Here is a 15,415-nt window from a genome sequence, read left to right as displayed (position 1 = left end):
TTACCTGCTCAGGGGCACTGACAGGAGTATTAACCCTAACATACACGTTGTGGATGGTGGGAGGAAACCGGAGCACCTGGAGGAAAGGAAACCCACACAAACACGGAGAGAACATGCAAACTCCACACAGAAAGGATGGACCGGGGTTCGAACACGGGACTTTCTTGCTGTGAGGCAACAGTGCTAACATTAAGCCACCGTGCCGTCCCGTGTTATGACTCAGGCTGGGGGGTAATAATTCTCCCTCATTGTGTTTGTGCTCAGCTGGAAGGGGTTACAAAGGCCACAGAAGGCGTGCTGCATGGCACAGACTAGGAGGAGGTTGGCCGGGGAGGAGGAGAGGGGAGGTTGGGGAGAGAGGGCCACCGCCTCAGACTAGGCAGCCCCACACCTGGACCCCAGGCCTGGCTCCTGTTGGATCTGGCCTGAGGTGACCGTGACATGGAGCTGCCAGGGAGGGCTCCTGTAGCCAGAGCTGCTGCAGAGCGGGAGGACCAGACGCTGCGCCTGAAGTCCTCCTGGACTCTGGTGAGTTAGGATTGAGGACCATTGAGGATAGAGTCACTGAATATATAGAGTAAGTTGTGTTTGTTCTGCAGTGTGGCTCTATTAAAATGAAAACATCTATGACTTGTTGGACACTTTAGATGCAATGTGCTCCTTTTGTTGTATTGTGTTATTGCTATGTTCTTTTTAAACTTGTCCTAGTGATTGGATTTTATTTATTATAAATATTTTTTTCTCTCCTATCCTTAAAAAAAACAATCCACTTCATGAGTTTAGTTGGTGCAATAGAGAGGCAAAGTGACCGCCTACCTCCTGCTTCAGCACTGTATCAGAGATTTTCATCCGCCATTTATTTTCCCTTACACATTTCGTAAAATGCGTATAAAAATAGTTTTACTGGTTCAAACCAAATGGTACAGATATATTTAGAAACAGGAGAGATCGCATAACATTTCACTGGGACCAAAACGTAAAACAAATGCGCGTTTAAAGAAAATATGTTTTCTATGTTGTTTTTTAAGTTTTGGTCTGAGTGAAATGTTCTATGGTCTCTCCCGATTGTAGCATTAGCTGAACCGTTTGGTTCGACGAAGTAAAACTATTTTATAAGCATTTTATGAAATGTCTATGGGAAAATAAATGGTGGATGAAAATCTCTGGTACAGTGCTGAAGCAGGAAGTGATGTTCCACTTTGCCTCTCTATAGGCCGCTCATGGAGACTGAATAGTTTCAAAGTCCAAACAGCTGGTATGCAGCTCACATTCAGCCATTGTAAACCATTGTTCCATCCACTCTAAGGTGCTTATCCAATACCCACCCTTATGTTTGAGTTGCTGTACTTTCATTTCTTAGTCTGACTTTTGGACCATGCTCTGGACAGTGCTGTGTTCTAGGGTTCAGGTTAGGCCTTGATCTATGGGAGGAAATGCATGTGTGTCAGTCTGTTTATATTTGCATCTCACTGGCTGGGGGGAGGTGAGAGAGAGAGAGAGAGAGAGAGAGAGAGAAGCAGATGCAGGGGTCTCTCTCCAGTGCTCTGCTGATCTTTCCCAGTACCTTCCTCTCACTTTCTACATCACTTGATATTTCACTGGAACAGTGTTTGACAATAAATACAGATGAGATGCCTGACCAAAGCTATCACTCAAAATCTTGATGCTCATAGTGATGATTGACAGTGAGCTTGTCGTATAAGGTAGTAGGGCTTCTCAATGGGGGCGGTACCACCCGCCAGGGGGGCGTTCAGAGAAGGTTGGGGGTAGGGCTGCACGATATATCGTTTACACATCGACATTGCGATGTGCGCATGCGCGATAGTCACATCGCAGGACGTGCGATGTCAAAAGCAAATTAACTCGTCATGTTGCTTGATAAACTCTCACTTTAGGGGTAGCCTACTGAGTGAAATGCAGGCTCTCTCAAAGGAGAGAGACGCCCCGCTACTGTACTCACTCATTTAATGCTTAGCTTCAACACAACAAACATGCACAGAGAGCAAAATTGAATTGTTTTCGCTTATGTTGCGTTGCTGACACTGTCTGTCCTGTCTGTAAACGATGTGATTGCGGAGGCGGACCTGTTCACAGCTTGCAGCGCACTAGTATACAGCAGGCTGGCTGCTGTAACTCAACATGTCCGTGGAGTCTTGATATTTACTCTTGAAACACCAAAAAGCAAGACCGCAACTTATGACACGAAGGCTAAAGTGATTACTGAGAAGTTGTCCGTGTATCACCGCAGCTCTCTCTCCCCCTCAGTCTGATGATGCATCAGATGATAGCAGTAACGTTACGGTAGAGGTAATCATACATAGCGACTCATTTACACAAAACATGTCGGTGAAAATAAAAAGACAATAGACATAGCTGGGCAATTAAATGTATATTTATTACTTTTCACGAATGAATTGTTTGTCACCGGTCGGCTGCATGTGAATCCTCGTCTCTCTGTACTGCCCTGCGTGCGCTCAAAAACCGGAACTCCCCAAATGCGGAGCGTACCACTTGGTAGTTTCTGGAGGGGGGTCAGACCAAGTGTGTGAAGTAACCATGTGTGAAGTGGCAGCGGTGTTTCATTGTTGATTTATTGAAACGTTAGAAGAACGAAAGAAGTTGAAAGCAGTGATTATAATCAATTAAATCTAATGTTTTTCCGCAAATAGCATCATTGGGAGGTAGATTCTGGCACTCAATATTAGGGGTGGGCAATATATCAAATTTATATCCATATTGTATTGTGATTTGAGACTATATGGTCTTAGATGTTGGATGGTAATATGGTGATACAGCATACATGTTGTCTTTCCCTGGTTTTAAAGACTGCATTACACTAAGTGAAGTATAGGCTAGTGACATTTTAAAGTAGAATGTCATAACTCACTTTTTCATGTATGTAAGTCATGGAAATCCATTGGTCAAAATGTGTATGCACCCTGATAGATGACGCTCTGAGGCCTACCAGTAGGTCACAGCCCAGTGGTTGAGAAACATTAAAATACCTAATTTCCCCTCCAAAATCAGATGGACTCCTCTACAAAATCATCCCAATCATTCTAGAAATATTATTTTCTTTCAAATAGAGCTAATCTGGTGAAAATCTGTATTTTTTCATATCGCAATATATATCGCATGGGCGGGGAATATCGCAATGTCAGTTTTTTCCAATATCGTGCAGCCCTAGTTGGGGGGCACTGGAAGCAATATTTTTTGACAGGAGGGGGCATTGAGGTTTTTACACCAAAGATTTCACGATGAAACGCCTTTAAATGTACAACTACTCGCTAACAGTGATTTGGACAGGGTAGATTATTGAGAGGGAAAGACTGACGTCACACAAAGGGGTGGAGTGGTGTTTGATTAATAGGTTGCACCTGGACAGCAGCGGAGATTGAGTGGCGTTTGAGTTGTGAACGCACACCACGACAAGCGAGGACGCTGAGGCGGACTCTTCTGTGCCAGCCTCTCCAGATCTTGCCATCTATACCCCTCTCTTTACATCTCACCTGTATACTACAGCTGTTTCTAGTAACAAGCAAACAAGAACAGCATGCTTTATTACGGTAGTTCATTCAAGCAAAGAACCACTGTGTTAAACATTCTTTGTCTGATGGATTGCGCCTGCATTTGCTTTGGAAGGGAATCAGTGTGAACCTGATCAACACAGGCTTCCAGCTCAGATGAATCAGTAGGCTCTTTCACACACAGATCGTGCAAAATTGCAGTTCAGGAGTCCCGCAAAGCCAGCCACCTCGCCACAGAAATTGCTTTCACACAGAGCCAAGCAGCACCGCCACATTCTCGTCCTGCGGTGTGCTTTCAGGTGAAAGCCACCACTCCCGGATTGAAAGGCGAGCGGAGGGATTTCCAGCTCCTCCTAGCCCAAATGAATATTTTCATAGGTTAGTGTAGCCCTACTGTATGATGAACGAATTCATTCAACAACCAAGACTTCCCTCCTTCTGCTAGTCCGCTGAGCAGGGAGGATAGGTGCACTCGCATGGTGGGCGGACTCGGCTTAATATCAAAACGGGCTCCGCCGTGGAGTGCATCTGCCGACTTTCTGGCAGCGAAGTGTTGCATAAATTGCATTCAAGGAAAGCCAACTTTATTTATACAACACATTTCATAGAAGTAAATTCACTGACTAAGCAGATCGATATGGTGTCACCCAACCCGTTCTCACTCCGAGCGCGTAGCATATTGACGCTTTGTCCCGTCCCTTGTGCGTCGCTTGTTACTAACATGGTACCCTTGAGCGACACATGAAACGACTTGGGCTTTCCGACTAAACTCAATGCAAACCCATGGAAGTAATCTTTGACGCTTATGGCAACTGTTCCCCCATTAGCCTAACTGCTCCCCCATTAGTCAACTGCTCCCCCATTAGGGTCTGGAGGAGCTAACCTCTCCCAGACCCTAACCCAAAACCTAACCTCTCCCACCCCCCATGCCTAAACCTAACTTCCCCCAGACCCTAACCCTAACCCTAACCTCTCCCACCCCATGCCTAAACCTAACCTCCCCCAGACCCTAAACCTAACCTCTCCCACCCCCCACGCCTAAACCTAACCTCCCCCCAGACGCTAATAGGGGAGCAGTTGACTAATGGGGGAGCAGTTAGGCTAATGGGGGAGCAGTTGCCATAAGCGTCAAAGATGACTTCTATGGGTTTGCATTGAGTTTAGTCGGAAAGCCCAAGTCGTTTCATGGGTCGCTCAAGGGTACCATGTTAGTAACAAGTGGCGCATAAGGGACAGGACAAAGCGTCAATATGCTACGTGCTCGGAGTGAGAACGTGTTGCGTCACCTTATGTAATTCATTCAACAACCAAACATCGCTGATGTATGCCAGCCAACGAGGTGCAGCTGTGCAGGTGCAGAAAACACGAAAGTGTTGTCCACATGCAGCATGGTAACCAGGCTTTCAATATTCATCTGATCGACTTTATGGATGCATCATGCACCATCATGTAGCCTATTAGGTACAAGGCTAATAACAGACAGCTATAGTCCTCTGAAGCGTATTATTATATCTGTTAATTTGACCTAGGCTACTAATGTCAACATCGTTTGAGCATAAAGCCTATTGATGTTTACCCCTATCAAGCCTAACCTACTACAGGCACAGAGCATTCCTCCTGGCGCATGATTGTATAGGCTACTTTTTTTACTTTCACTGTCTTTCTTGCTGCATGAGGTGATTTCCCCTGTAATTTTTTTATGAAGCATTCGCAGAATTTCGCACTGTTCCGGCTTGCTGCTCCGACGCTTTCAAGTGGAGGCGGGTTGCCTGCTAAACCGGCGCTGTGACAAGGTCTGCTCCCGGGACAAAAGGCGTCCAACAATTTACCACCAACGCGCGTTCATGACTTTCACATCAGAGGCGCGGATCCTATTTTCCGTGCATTTTTCGGCTTTCAAGGCCGGTGTGAAAGAGCCTAGTGTGAACCTGATCAACACAGGCTTCCAGCTCAGATGAATCAGTGTGAACCTGATCAACATAGGCTTCCAGCTCAGATGAATCAGTAGCCGCGTTCACACACAGATTACGCAAAATTGCAGTTCAGAAGGCCCGCAAAGCCGGCAGCCTCGCCACAGAAATTGGTTTCACACACAGCCAAGCAGCACCGCCACATTTCCGTCCTGGGGTGTGCTTTCAAGTGACATCCACCGCTCCCGGATTGAAAGGCGAGCGGAGGCATTTCCACCCAGCTCCTCCTAACCCAAATTAATATTTTCATAGGTTAGTGAACGAATACATTCAACAACCAAACATCGCCGATGTATGCCAGCCAACGACGTGCAGCTGCGGTTGTTAAGGATCAAACTGATAAAACGACGTGCAGCTGCGCTTGTTAAGGATCAAACTGATAAAACACGAAAGTGTTGTCCACATGCAGCATGGTAACAAGGCTTTCAATATTCATCTGATCGACTTTATGGATACACCATCATGTAGCCTATTAGGTACAAGGCTAATTCTTATCTTTTGGTTCCAGTTTTGTGTAAAGCAAATTATTCCCATTAAGTAGCCTAATTAGCGTCCGTTCTCCGTTCTGAAAGACGACGCCCGCATATTATACAGCTGCAGTCTGCATAACGTTTGTTGGGGGAATAGTATAGGCTATAAATGCACATGACTACTATAACGTTAGTAGTTTTTGTAAGGGAATGCACAAGTGGCTAGCTAGACAGACAGACTGCAGTTCTGGAGCTGGTTTCCAGAGGGAATATTCTCAGACCAACTCGCCACAGACAGCTATAGTCCTCTGAAGCGTATTATTATATCCGTTAATTTTACCTACTAATGTCAACATCGTTTGAGCATAAAGCCTAACTTACTTACAGGCACGGAGCATTCCTCCTGGCGCCCCTGCAGTCATGATTGTATAGGCTACTTTTTTTACTTTCACTGATGTCTTTCTTGCTGCATGAGGTGATTTCCCCTGTAATATTTTTTATGAATGAGCTGACCATTCGCACTGTTCCGGCTTGCCGCTCCTACCCTTTCAAGTGGAGGCGGGTTGCCTGGTAACCCGGCGCTGAGACTAGGTCCACTGGCAGAACAAAAGGCGTACAACAATTACCCACCAACACGCTTTCACAACTTTCACATCAGAGGCGCGGATCCTATTTTCCGTGCATTTTGCGGCTTTCAAGGCCGGCTTGAAAGCGGCTAGTGTGAACCTGATCAACACAGGCTTCCAGCGCAGATCAATGCGATTACTTAGTGGCATTTTGTTGTTGTGCTACTTAAAGCGCAACTTTGCCGATTTTGCTCCTTGTTCATTCACAGAACTTCCTGGACCAAATTACATCATTATGACGTAATTTGGTCCAAGTTCTGTGAATGAAGATACAGAGAGCAATAATGATAGTGATAATAATAGAGATAGTGATAGTAATAGTGACACCTTGGCAAAACTGCTCCAAATGACATCATGATGACATCATTTGGAGGGGTCATCCCTATGTTCCCCGGGTCCTATGTTCCCCGGGTCCTATGTTCCCCGCTTTTCCCAAATAGGGTCCTATGTTCCCCGCTATGTTCCCTGGGAGAGGTTAGGTTTTGGGTTAGGGTCTGGGGGAGGTTAGGTTTAGGCGTGGGGGGTGGGAGAGGTTAGGTTTTGGGTTAGGGTCTGGGGGAGGTTAGGTTTAGGGTTAGTGAAAAACGGGGAATATAGAACCCGGGGAACATAGACATGATCCCCATTTGGACCAGGTAGTTCTGTGAAGGAACGGGCGAGCTCTCGGTCCAGGCAAGATGGAGGGAAGTTAAACATTGTTCATTTGCATATACTACCGATTCTGTGCTGATACAAAGCTGGTTGAAAATGAGCAAAGTGGTCCTTTAATGATGGTTGTTTTGTTGTGTCAACAGGTGGACAGGATGAACTATGTGGGGCAGCTGGCGGGCCAGGTGCTGGTTACGGTGAAGGAACTGTATCGGGGCATCAACCAGGCCACTCTGTCCGGCTGCATCGATGTGGTCGTGGTGCGGCAGCCCGACGGGACCTTCCAGTGCTCACCATTCCACGTCCGCTTCGGAAAACTGGGGGTGATGCGCTCCAAGGAGAAAGTGGTGAGTGAGTGAGCACATAACTCGGAGGGAAAGTTCTAGACGTGCAGCTGTGTCTTTGTGCACGTGCCTGCTGCATGATTGTCTAAAATGATAACCGTAATTATTAGACTTTATGTCACAATTTTTAATCATTAGGATTTTTTTAAACTTCTGTTTATTGGAGTTTTATATTTTACAAGTCACAGAATCAACATATGAAACAATTCCAGTATATCATTATGATCTTTTGACTGTACTTTTTTAATCTAAAGTAGGTGTACTGTGTGAAATGTTTAAGCTTTGACAATATTCTAATATTCTGGGATCCTATGGATTGTGGAAACTAAAATTGTGATATACATTTGTATATTATTTAATTTGAAAAGCCCTTAATAAAGCCCTAATGAGTCTCCACCTCAAAATCCAAGGGAAAGTGGCTCTTTACTGCAATGGCAACACTGTGCAATGGCACTGTACAAGAAGGATTCTAGTCTTCATACTCACTATTAATATGTTGGATAACTACTGTAAGTATGGAAACTGAAGCAACTACTCCAAAGGGTTATGATGGAGCAAGACAATAAATGTTGTATCTTGTTTATCTCTTCTCTCGTCTAACGGCTCTCTCCTCAACTCCTTCCCTCTGAAGCACTCCAAACATTATCATCCACTCTCCAATCTCTATTCTCTCTATGTATAGATTCTGTATGTAGTTGGTACTAGCTGAGGACGAAGGTGGGATCCATGCACTCAGAAGCTCAATTTAGCCTGACCTTCCCGACTTGAAAAGATGTATCACTTTCAACAAAGGGTCTTAAATAAGAACCTTATCTTTCTTGAGCTTACAGATAGCCGGACAGCGGCCAAAATAGAGTCTGGTTGTGAGACAAGATGATTTAAGTGACTTTTTAAATAATGTGGGTAAAATTATTGTTTTAAGTGTTGAGGAACAAAGCAGGTGTAACAATGATTGAAACCTTATCTAACAAGGCCAGGTCGAAACCTGGCATAGCCCGGTGCATGGTATCGTCACCCATTTTTTCCATAGGTGGGTTGTATCATTTTAGATAGTTATTATCATGCTAGTCTCGCTAGCCAGCCTCTCTTCCCTTCCATCAGAGAGTCTGGCGCCGCAGGTTTCCATTGTGGGATTGCGAAAAAAATGGTCTGTTTGGGTTAACCAATCATCCTCGTCTTGGGCGGTGCAGCCGGTGCTTAGCGTTAGTGCCCTTGGAAAATAGTTTCGGGGTGGAACTTGTGTCGACGGAACATTTACACAGGAGGAGGAGAGCTCACAGGCATAAAGTCACTGTTAGACAGCAAATGTCCTAAACATATTCTCTTGATATCTTTACAACCATCCACCGAAAGTGCCGAGCAGGCTTTCTTTATTGCACAATCTAAATTTTCTTCAAAACTTGCCATTTTCAGCGTGTAGCAATGAGTTAGCCTGTAGGTTTCTGCTAGCTTTCTACGCTAGCTAGTTAGCGTTCGGCGGGAGCATTACAGCGACACACATGGGAGCGGAAGCCGCTCTGATTGACATATGGTCGGAGCCAATGACAGAGCGTGACAGAGCTTGCAAGCGGGGGAGCGGATATCCTGCTGCCACCGAAACAGCCGCTCGAATGGGAGAGCAGCTTTAGAGCAGGGGAGGGCTGATCCCCGTTGCCTGTTTCCACGGCGCCAGACTCTCTGACGGAAGGGAAGAGAGGCTGGCTAGTGAGACTATTATCATGCTAATGCCTGTGCAAGTGGTCATTTTTCTGATCAGTTTGTTTTTAAGTAGTTATTTGACATATAAAAAGGGATGATTGACAGCTGTGGCAGCCAGTCTCAAGCCGTCATTGGCTGGACAGGCTCTTCACCTTATAGATCTATTTTACATAGAGAAGACACTGCTTGGTAAAACCATGGGTAAAACAAAAGGAAGACACTGCTTGATCTGTCTACCAGACTGTATATCGATGGACCGCAATAAAAAGGACATTGTTTTAGCTGGAATAACACAATAATAGACACATATTTTCAGAACTTACCAGGTTTTCCAACTACCTGCATATGCCAGGAAATGTGTTTTATAATGTTAACTCCCGGGTCTAACCATAACATGGGGCCTACACGTTAGCGTTAGCTTACAGACACTTTAGGTTTTATTTTTGGTATTAAAGCAATAAACGTTTTTATATAGATATCTCAGGGAAGTGCTTTGACTGTGGGGATGTTCGTTCTTCACAAGCTCCTCTCTTAGCTGTTGTAAGGATATACAGAGAAGAGACCAGGCAGGCTGGCTAACATTGGGTAAAACAGAAGGAAGACACTGCTTTATCTGTCTACCAGACTGTATATCGATGGACCGCAATAAAAAGGACATTGTTTTGAGAAAGGTGCACGAGGAAGTAACGTTGGTTGGGGACTGAAGTAGTAAGTTCAGAAAATATGTGTTTTAGTAGTTACTCCAGCTACGTTATCGGTTATTTTAATACATCAATGGTTTTAACGGTGTCGTCGAGCTAGCCGGCTTAGCTTCATTCTTTAATGTCGGCATAACATTACCAACAATCTAACAACCGATAACGATAGCTGGAATAACAGACACATATTCTCAGAACTTACCAGGTTGTCCAACTGCCTGCGTATGCCAGGAAATGTGTTTTATAACGTTACAACTCCCGGGTCTAAAATGAGCCTACACAATACCAGCCATTAGCTAATAGCTAACGGGTTAGCCTGTCGCAAACAGACACTAGAGGTTTTATTGGGGTGAACCACGAGGAGAGTATTTAGCCTATATATCTCTGGGAAGTGCTTTTACGGGATGTTAGCAAGCTCCTCTCCTCGTAGCTGTTGTATAAGGATACAGAAGAGACAGGCAGCTGGATAACGTTAACGTTAGTTAGACAAACGACCCGACTGAGAGACAGCAGCACTGGGGTGCCTAGTCAGTAAACGTTACAGCGTAGCCAAAGGTTCAGTTCGATTTCACCTGTTAAACCAACATTTGTTACAAAATGAATTAAATCATAACGTTAACCAAATGCTATGGAAACATTAGCTAATCAACAGAGCTGCAAAGATCAGTTCATAGGATAATAATTTCCCATTGTATGACGGTTTGTTACCGAGAGCACCTCGGAGTCTGGCTGCTAGGAGCAATCTCCGACAACGAAATTCAGATTTCCGTACAGGCGTCATTTTGATAAACTGATCTCAAAGTGGGAATCTACATGGTTACTTTTGGCGAGAGAAAAAATATTACAACTTAAAATGCCATATTTACAGAGCTAGACTGTATATAAATACACAATGCACTGTGCGCAAATCTAGAAACAACAGCTCTACATAAGAAAGTTCAGAGGGGCGGGGACCTGTGGTGAGATATTTCGTTTTAACCTTTAAATAAGTCCATTTACTAGAGAGTAAATTGTAACATAGTTTATTTACAAAACAAAAGTCCACACACGGATCCGGATCACTGCCTGCTCTCACTACTTCCTTAAGATGGCAAATGACCCCGAACAAAGGATGTCTTACTTCTTTATAACCTTTGGTCTAGGCTCCGCCCAGACACTGTGTCTGCAGTTCACAGCGCCCTCTATCTTCCTGGAGTAGTAATGAACAGGATTATTTATCTACAGTTCCCTCCTTTTTTTCCTTATAAGGAAAAACTTAACTGAGGGATTTATTATAAAGTTGCTTTTTGGTTTTGCAACTTTTGTCTATCAGCATACATCATCAGCATTTTGACATCTCACCCCATCCAAAGATACGCACAAGCAGGTCCACAACGCAGCCCTTTCCCAGATCACATAATCCACAAAGTCCAAAACACTTCTATGAATCAAATGACCCGGGAACCATGTTATGAACCACCCTGCACACAGCTCTGCACAGAGTGCGGTGACTTTTAACAGCTTATTCACATGCAGAGGTAAACCCACTTCTTCCAATTGCTTCCTTTTGAAGTGGGGAAAGGCCTCTGCGAGCTTCTATTCCCTCTTATAGAACCACTCACTTAAAAAGCCTGTGCATAACCCAGCCTACCAGCGATACCAAAAGTCTATGATGATGCTTATTATATAATGATAATGTTTATACTATATTATAATAGGCCTTTTATACAATACTTCTAGCATTAATTAGGTACATACTCTAGTACTAGGCACCAACATACATTCAATTCAATCATTTACAGTACATATTATTACACTTAACAGCTTTCAAGGTCTATAGCTCACTATCAATTATTTGGCATATGTTTCTGAATTCAATTAGGGAGTGCAGGATTCTTGTGGCAGTTTTATTTCTTCTTCGTCCTCGCGTTGGGTCGTCTTCATTGGCTCCACCTACTTGCTATTCATACACACTCCATCCATTCCAACTTCATTCATTAAATCAATATCCTTTCTCACTGCTAAACGGTCTGTTTTATTGAAATGTTCCTTTGTCTTGAACTCGATGTCTCCCTCGCTGTTCCTGGTTTTCATTTTCAAATATTAATTGTCCAGTGTCCCATCAACGAGTCATTTCCTATCTGTTGCCTTGAACCCTCCTCTTTGGCTCTTTGTATCCTCCGTCTCCACTTCCTTCTCTGTAAAGACACAAACATACTTTAATTATTTACATGGCACCACACAAACATGGATCTTCAGGATTCTCATTTCAGTTCAATTGACATTAACAGCATAATTTGTATAAAGAATGATTCATCTCACCTCTTAAATTGATTCCTTTTCAAGATTACCTGCTCTCGATTCCTCTCCATGGCGATTCCCAATACATTTTGGTTATTGTAACACCCAACTTTCATAATTAGTTATGAATTAGTTAGTTTGGTTAGTATATTAATTCATGCAGTATTTCAGCTGTTCCCATAAGTCCACATGTCATACTTACCTTACTTTCTGATCCTGTAAACAATTAATCACGCAACAAATAACACAATTAAACATTCTCCAGCTATTGAGCTCACTTAGATTCTATAACAAATAAAATTCTCTCCTAGTCAGTCCGAAAATGTCAAGTCCGTCCCTTTCCCTCTCATACACACAGTCACAAGTCTGAACTCCGAACTCTTCATTATTCTCATTATTCTCCGCTTCCTTCCCCCCTCTGAAAATCGCTCCCAGATTTTCACTCCATTGTCCATCTCTGCATAACAGACAAGCATACAGATTAATGACAATTTACACTTTTAAAAAGCAAGATTATTTTCTCCATCTGCAAACCTCCACACTTCCTTATGACGAAATATTATATTAGACTGAATATTAACCAATACACTTTAATTTAGTTGGAGTTTACCCAATGTGGAGTTCACATTCAAATTTTGTTCTTCAAACCCTGTTTACAATGACAGACAGACGGCTCTTCTCGGTCTTCAAATTAGCATTTCAATCACTTTTGCTGCAATAAAAGCCTTTGATCAGCATGACTTCCAATTCTTTTCAACTCCTCTTCTGTGAAAGGAAAATAGTACCAAAATTCTGTTGTCTTATGAGTTCCTTTTAAATGATTACCGACCAAATGTTTGTAATAGTAAAAGATCAAATTAGTTACAATTCCGGAATGGAATACTGGTTTTTCTTCCTGCAAATAAAAGCAATGTTATGCTTCACCTCAGAGTTTTACATGACATCACCTCTCAGCCTACAGTCCCCTGTAAGAAAATTAGCATTTAGATTATTCCAAGTTCTCCTCCCATTTTCCTGTTAAGTCTCAGAGATTTAAATGACAAGACAACATTGTGTAAATGTCTACATTTGCTTGAAACTTATCAGTTCTTCATACTGTGGGTTTTTTCCAGCCGCTCATCTCGGACTCCGTCTGAAATGTTAAAACCATCATTAGCAACCTTCCATAATGTACAATTTTTCTTAATTTTCTGTGCTCTCATTTTCTCCAGTTCAGCTGGACTCCGTCTGAAATGAAATGAAAGAACATAGTATTTTATTTACTTGTGACTTAATCGCGGTAGACTATTCATTTTCTCTTCTTCTCAACCTTACAGCAAAGTTAAATATGGATCATCATAAAGCAGTGTAACACAATAACATACTAACAAAGGAATTCTAACCCACAATGACTTCATCTGAAATGAGGTTCATCGTGTTGTTTATATTTATAGCCTTCACCTTGTCTCTAATTCTAATTGGCAACATAAATTGGAAGAATCTGAAATTCAACTCAAAATATGGATATTGATATTACCATAATTAGACAATTCTGTGTTATTTATTCCCAACCAAATTTTCATTTTGCTCTCCTCTTCCACCTGAAATCTTACCATCTCAAAGTCTCACTCAATGTTATTGTTCTCTACCCCCTCACCCCTACTTCAACTCTTCTTATCTCTGTTTAGGAAGAAGGGATGAGATGCATTGTCACTATGTTAAATAACTAAGTCCTTTTACCCAACTGGAGTCATTCTGTACTCTTTTCTTGCACTCTAGGCACATTGTAAGGATTATCTGGACAATTTCGGGCCCAGTGTGTAGGATTCCCACAAACAAAACATCTATCTTGCTTTCTGCATACTCCCCTATTCGGACTCTGAATATAAAGGCCGGCACATTCACTGCCTCCTCCTATCTCATGTTGGCCCTGTTGCCCACCCCACCCCCCTCTGTTTACCTGAAGGGAGCGGGGGTGAGGTGGCTTCCTGTGAAATCCTTCTCTCCTTCCTTTGGGTCGAAATGGCTGCTGCTCTGCCTTTTGCTCGATTTCTGCTTGCTTTGTATTTACAAATGCCTCAGTTATACTTATTTTCTCCTCTCCTGTCAATAATTCTACACTCTCATGTTTAACTATCTGTAATTGACGCATAGCTTGTACTAAGAATTCCTCTGCTTGTCTTTTGGCGATCTGAGCAGCCCATAAATTGTATACTATTTCATGTTCCCTTCGGGCCTGGTCATCCAATTGTTTAAGAGATAATTGTTCTAACACTGCATTTAATTTCGCTTTCTCAAAAGTGCCCATAGCTGGCCATGAACCCTGTGTCCAATAAGACCACTCAGTTGTCTTTTCTGCTGCCATGAGCCCATGCAGATTCATCATTTCTTGGATAGGCAGGATTTTCTTATCTTGATTTCTCAACTCCATTTCTGAAAATTACACAAATAGGTTATTACACAGCAAAGTTTCCCCTAATTCTACTTTATTTTACCAAGTTGCTTATTTACTATACAATCATGTGCTTTACTTCTAATCACGTTTGAGTAAAATATTTGTAGTTTTACACATGCAGTACATTCATTCACACACAAAGACTACAAGTCCCTTTGTCCTTGTGAACAACACTCAAAATGGCCGACAGCCATGTGCTTCCAAACTCCCACAATAAACGAACCGGCGTAAAGCAGCTGCTGGCTTATAAATTAATTCCCTAATTATTAAGCCCCAGCTGAGGATAGAAACTATTGATGTGATAGTCAATGATTTTCTTTCATACAAGCCGATTTAACAAACAACCGCGGTAAACAACACAGCCTCATTTGTAACAGATTCTACTGCCATTGTTCATCCCAGCAACTGAATAGCTCTTACATTTAGAAGCATCTTCCTATTAAATTTGTGCAACCACAACTGGTAAAGCGTCTCCTTTCATTTCAGTAATATACAAAATCTCCTGAGTGCCACTATCTCAGAGCGGCCAGCTTTTAAGCTTACCGTTTCTCACATAAAACTCCCTTCAACATTCCTTACCATACACTTAGATTTGCTAGCTAATTCAGTCACTGGATGACTAACGTACGTTTTATTCCTTATTTATTTATATAGCGCTAATTATATTCCAACCGGGGGAAATCCGGCGACTTTCAAAGCTTAATGCTCCGCTTCCTCTAA

The 15,415-nt window shown here is 42.9% G+C and overlaps 1 protein-coding gene across 1 annotated transcript in view; it reads left to right on the top strand.

Moving 5' to 3' along the window:
- The first annotated feature begins 516 nt into the window (after window positions 1-516).
- The window catches only part of LOC310800916 (phosphatidate phosphatase LPIN2-like), a 39,829-nt gene continuing 24,930 nt past the window's right edge, over window positions 517-15,415 (top strand). Inside the window, exons 1-2 of the mRNA XM_083663358.1 lie at window positions 517-528; window positions 7,388-7,588. Of these exons, the coding sequence (XP_083519484.1) occupies window positions 7,397-7,588 (192 nt within the window). The 5' untranslated portion in view covers window positions 517-528; window positions 7,388-7,396. The remainder of the gene's footprint in view (window positions 529-7,387; window positions 7,589-15,415) is intronic.

This window comes from Poromitra crassiceps, assembly GCF_964638095.1.
Source record: "Poromitra crassiceps genome assembly, chromosome: 2".
NCBI classification, from domain to species: domain Eukaryota; kingdom Metazoa; phylum Chordata; class Actinopteri; order Beryciformes; family Melamphaidae; genus Poromitra; species Poromitra crassiceps.
The sequence above is the reverse complement of the archived record's forward strand: the minus strand, read 5'-3'. Positions and strand labels throughout refer to the sequence as shown.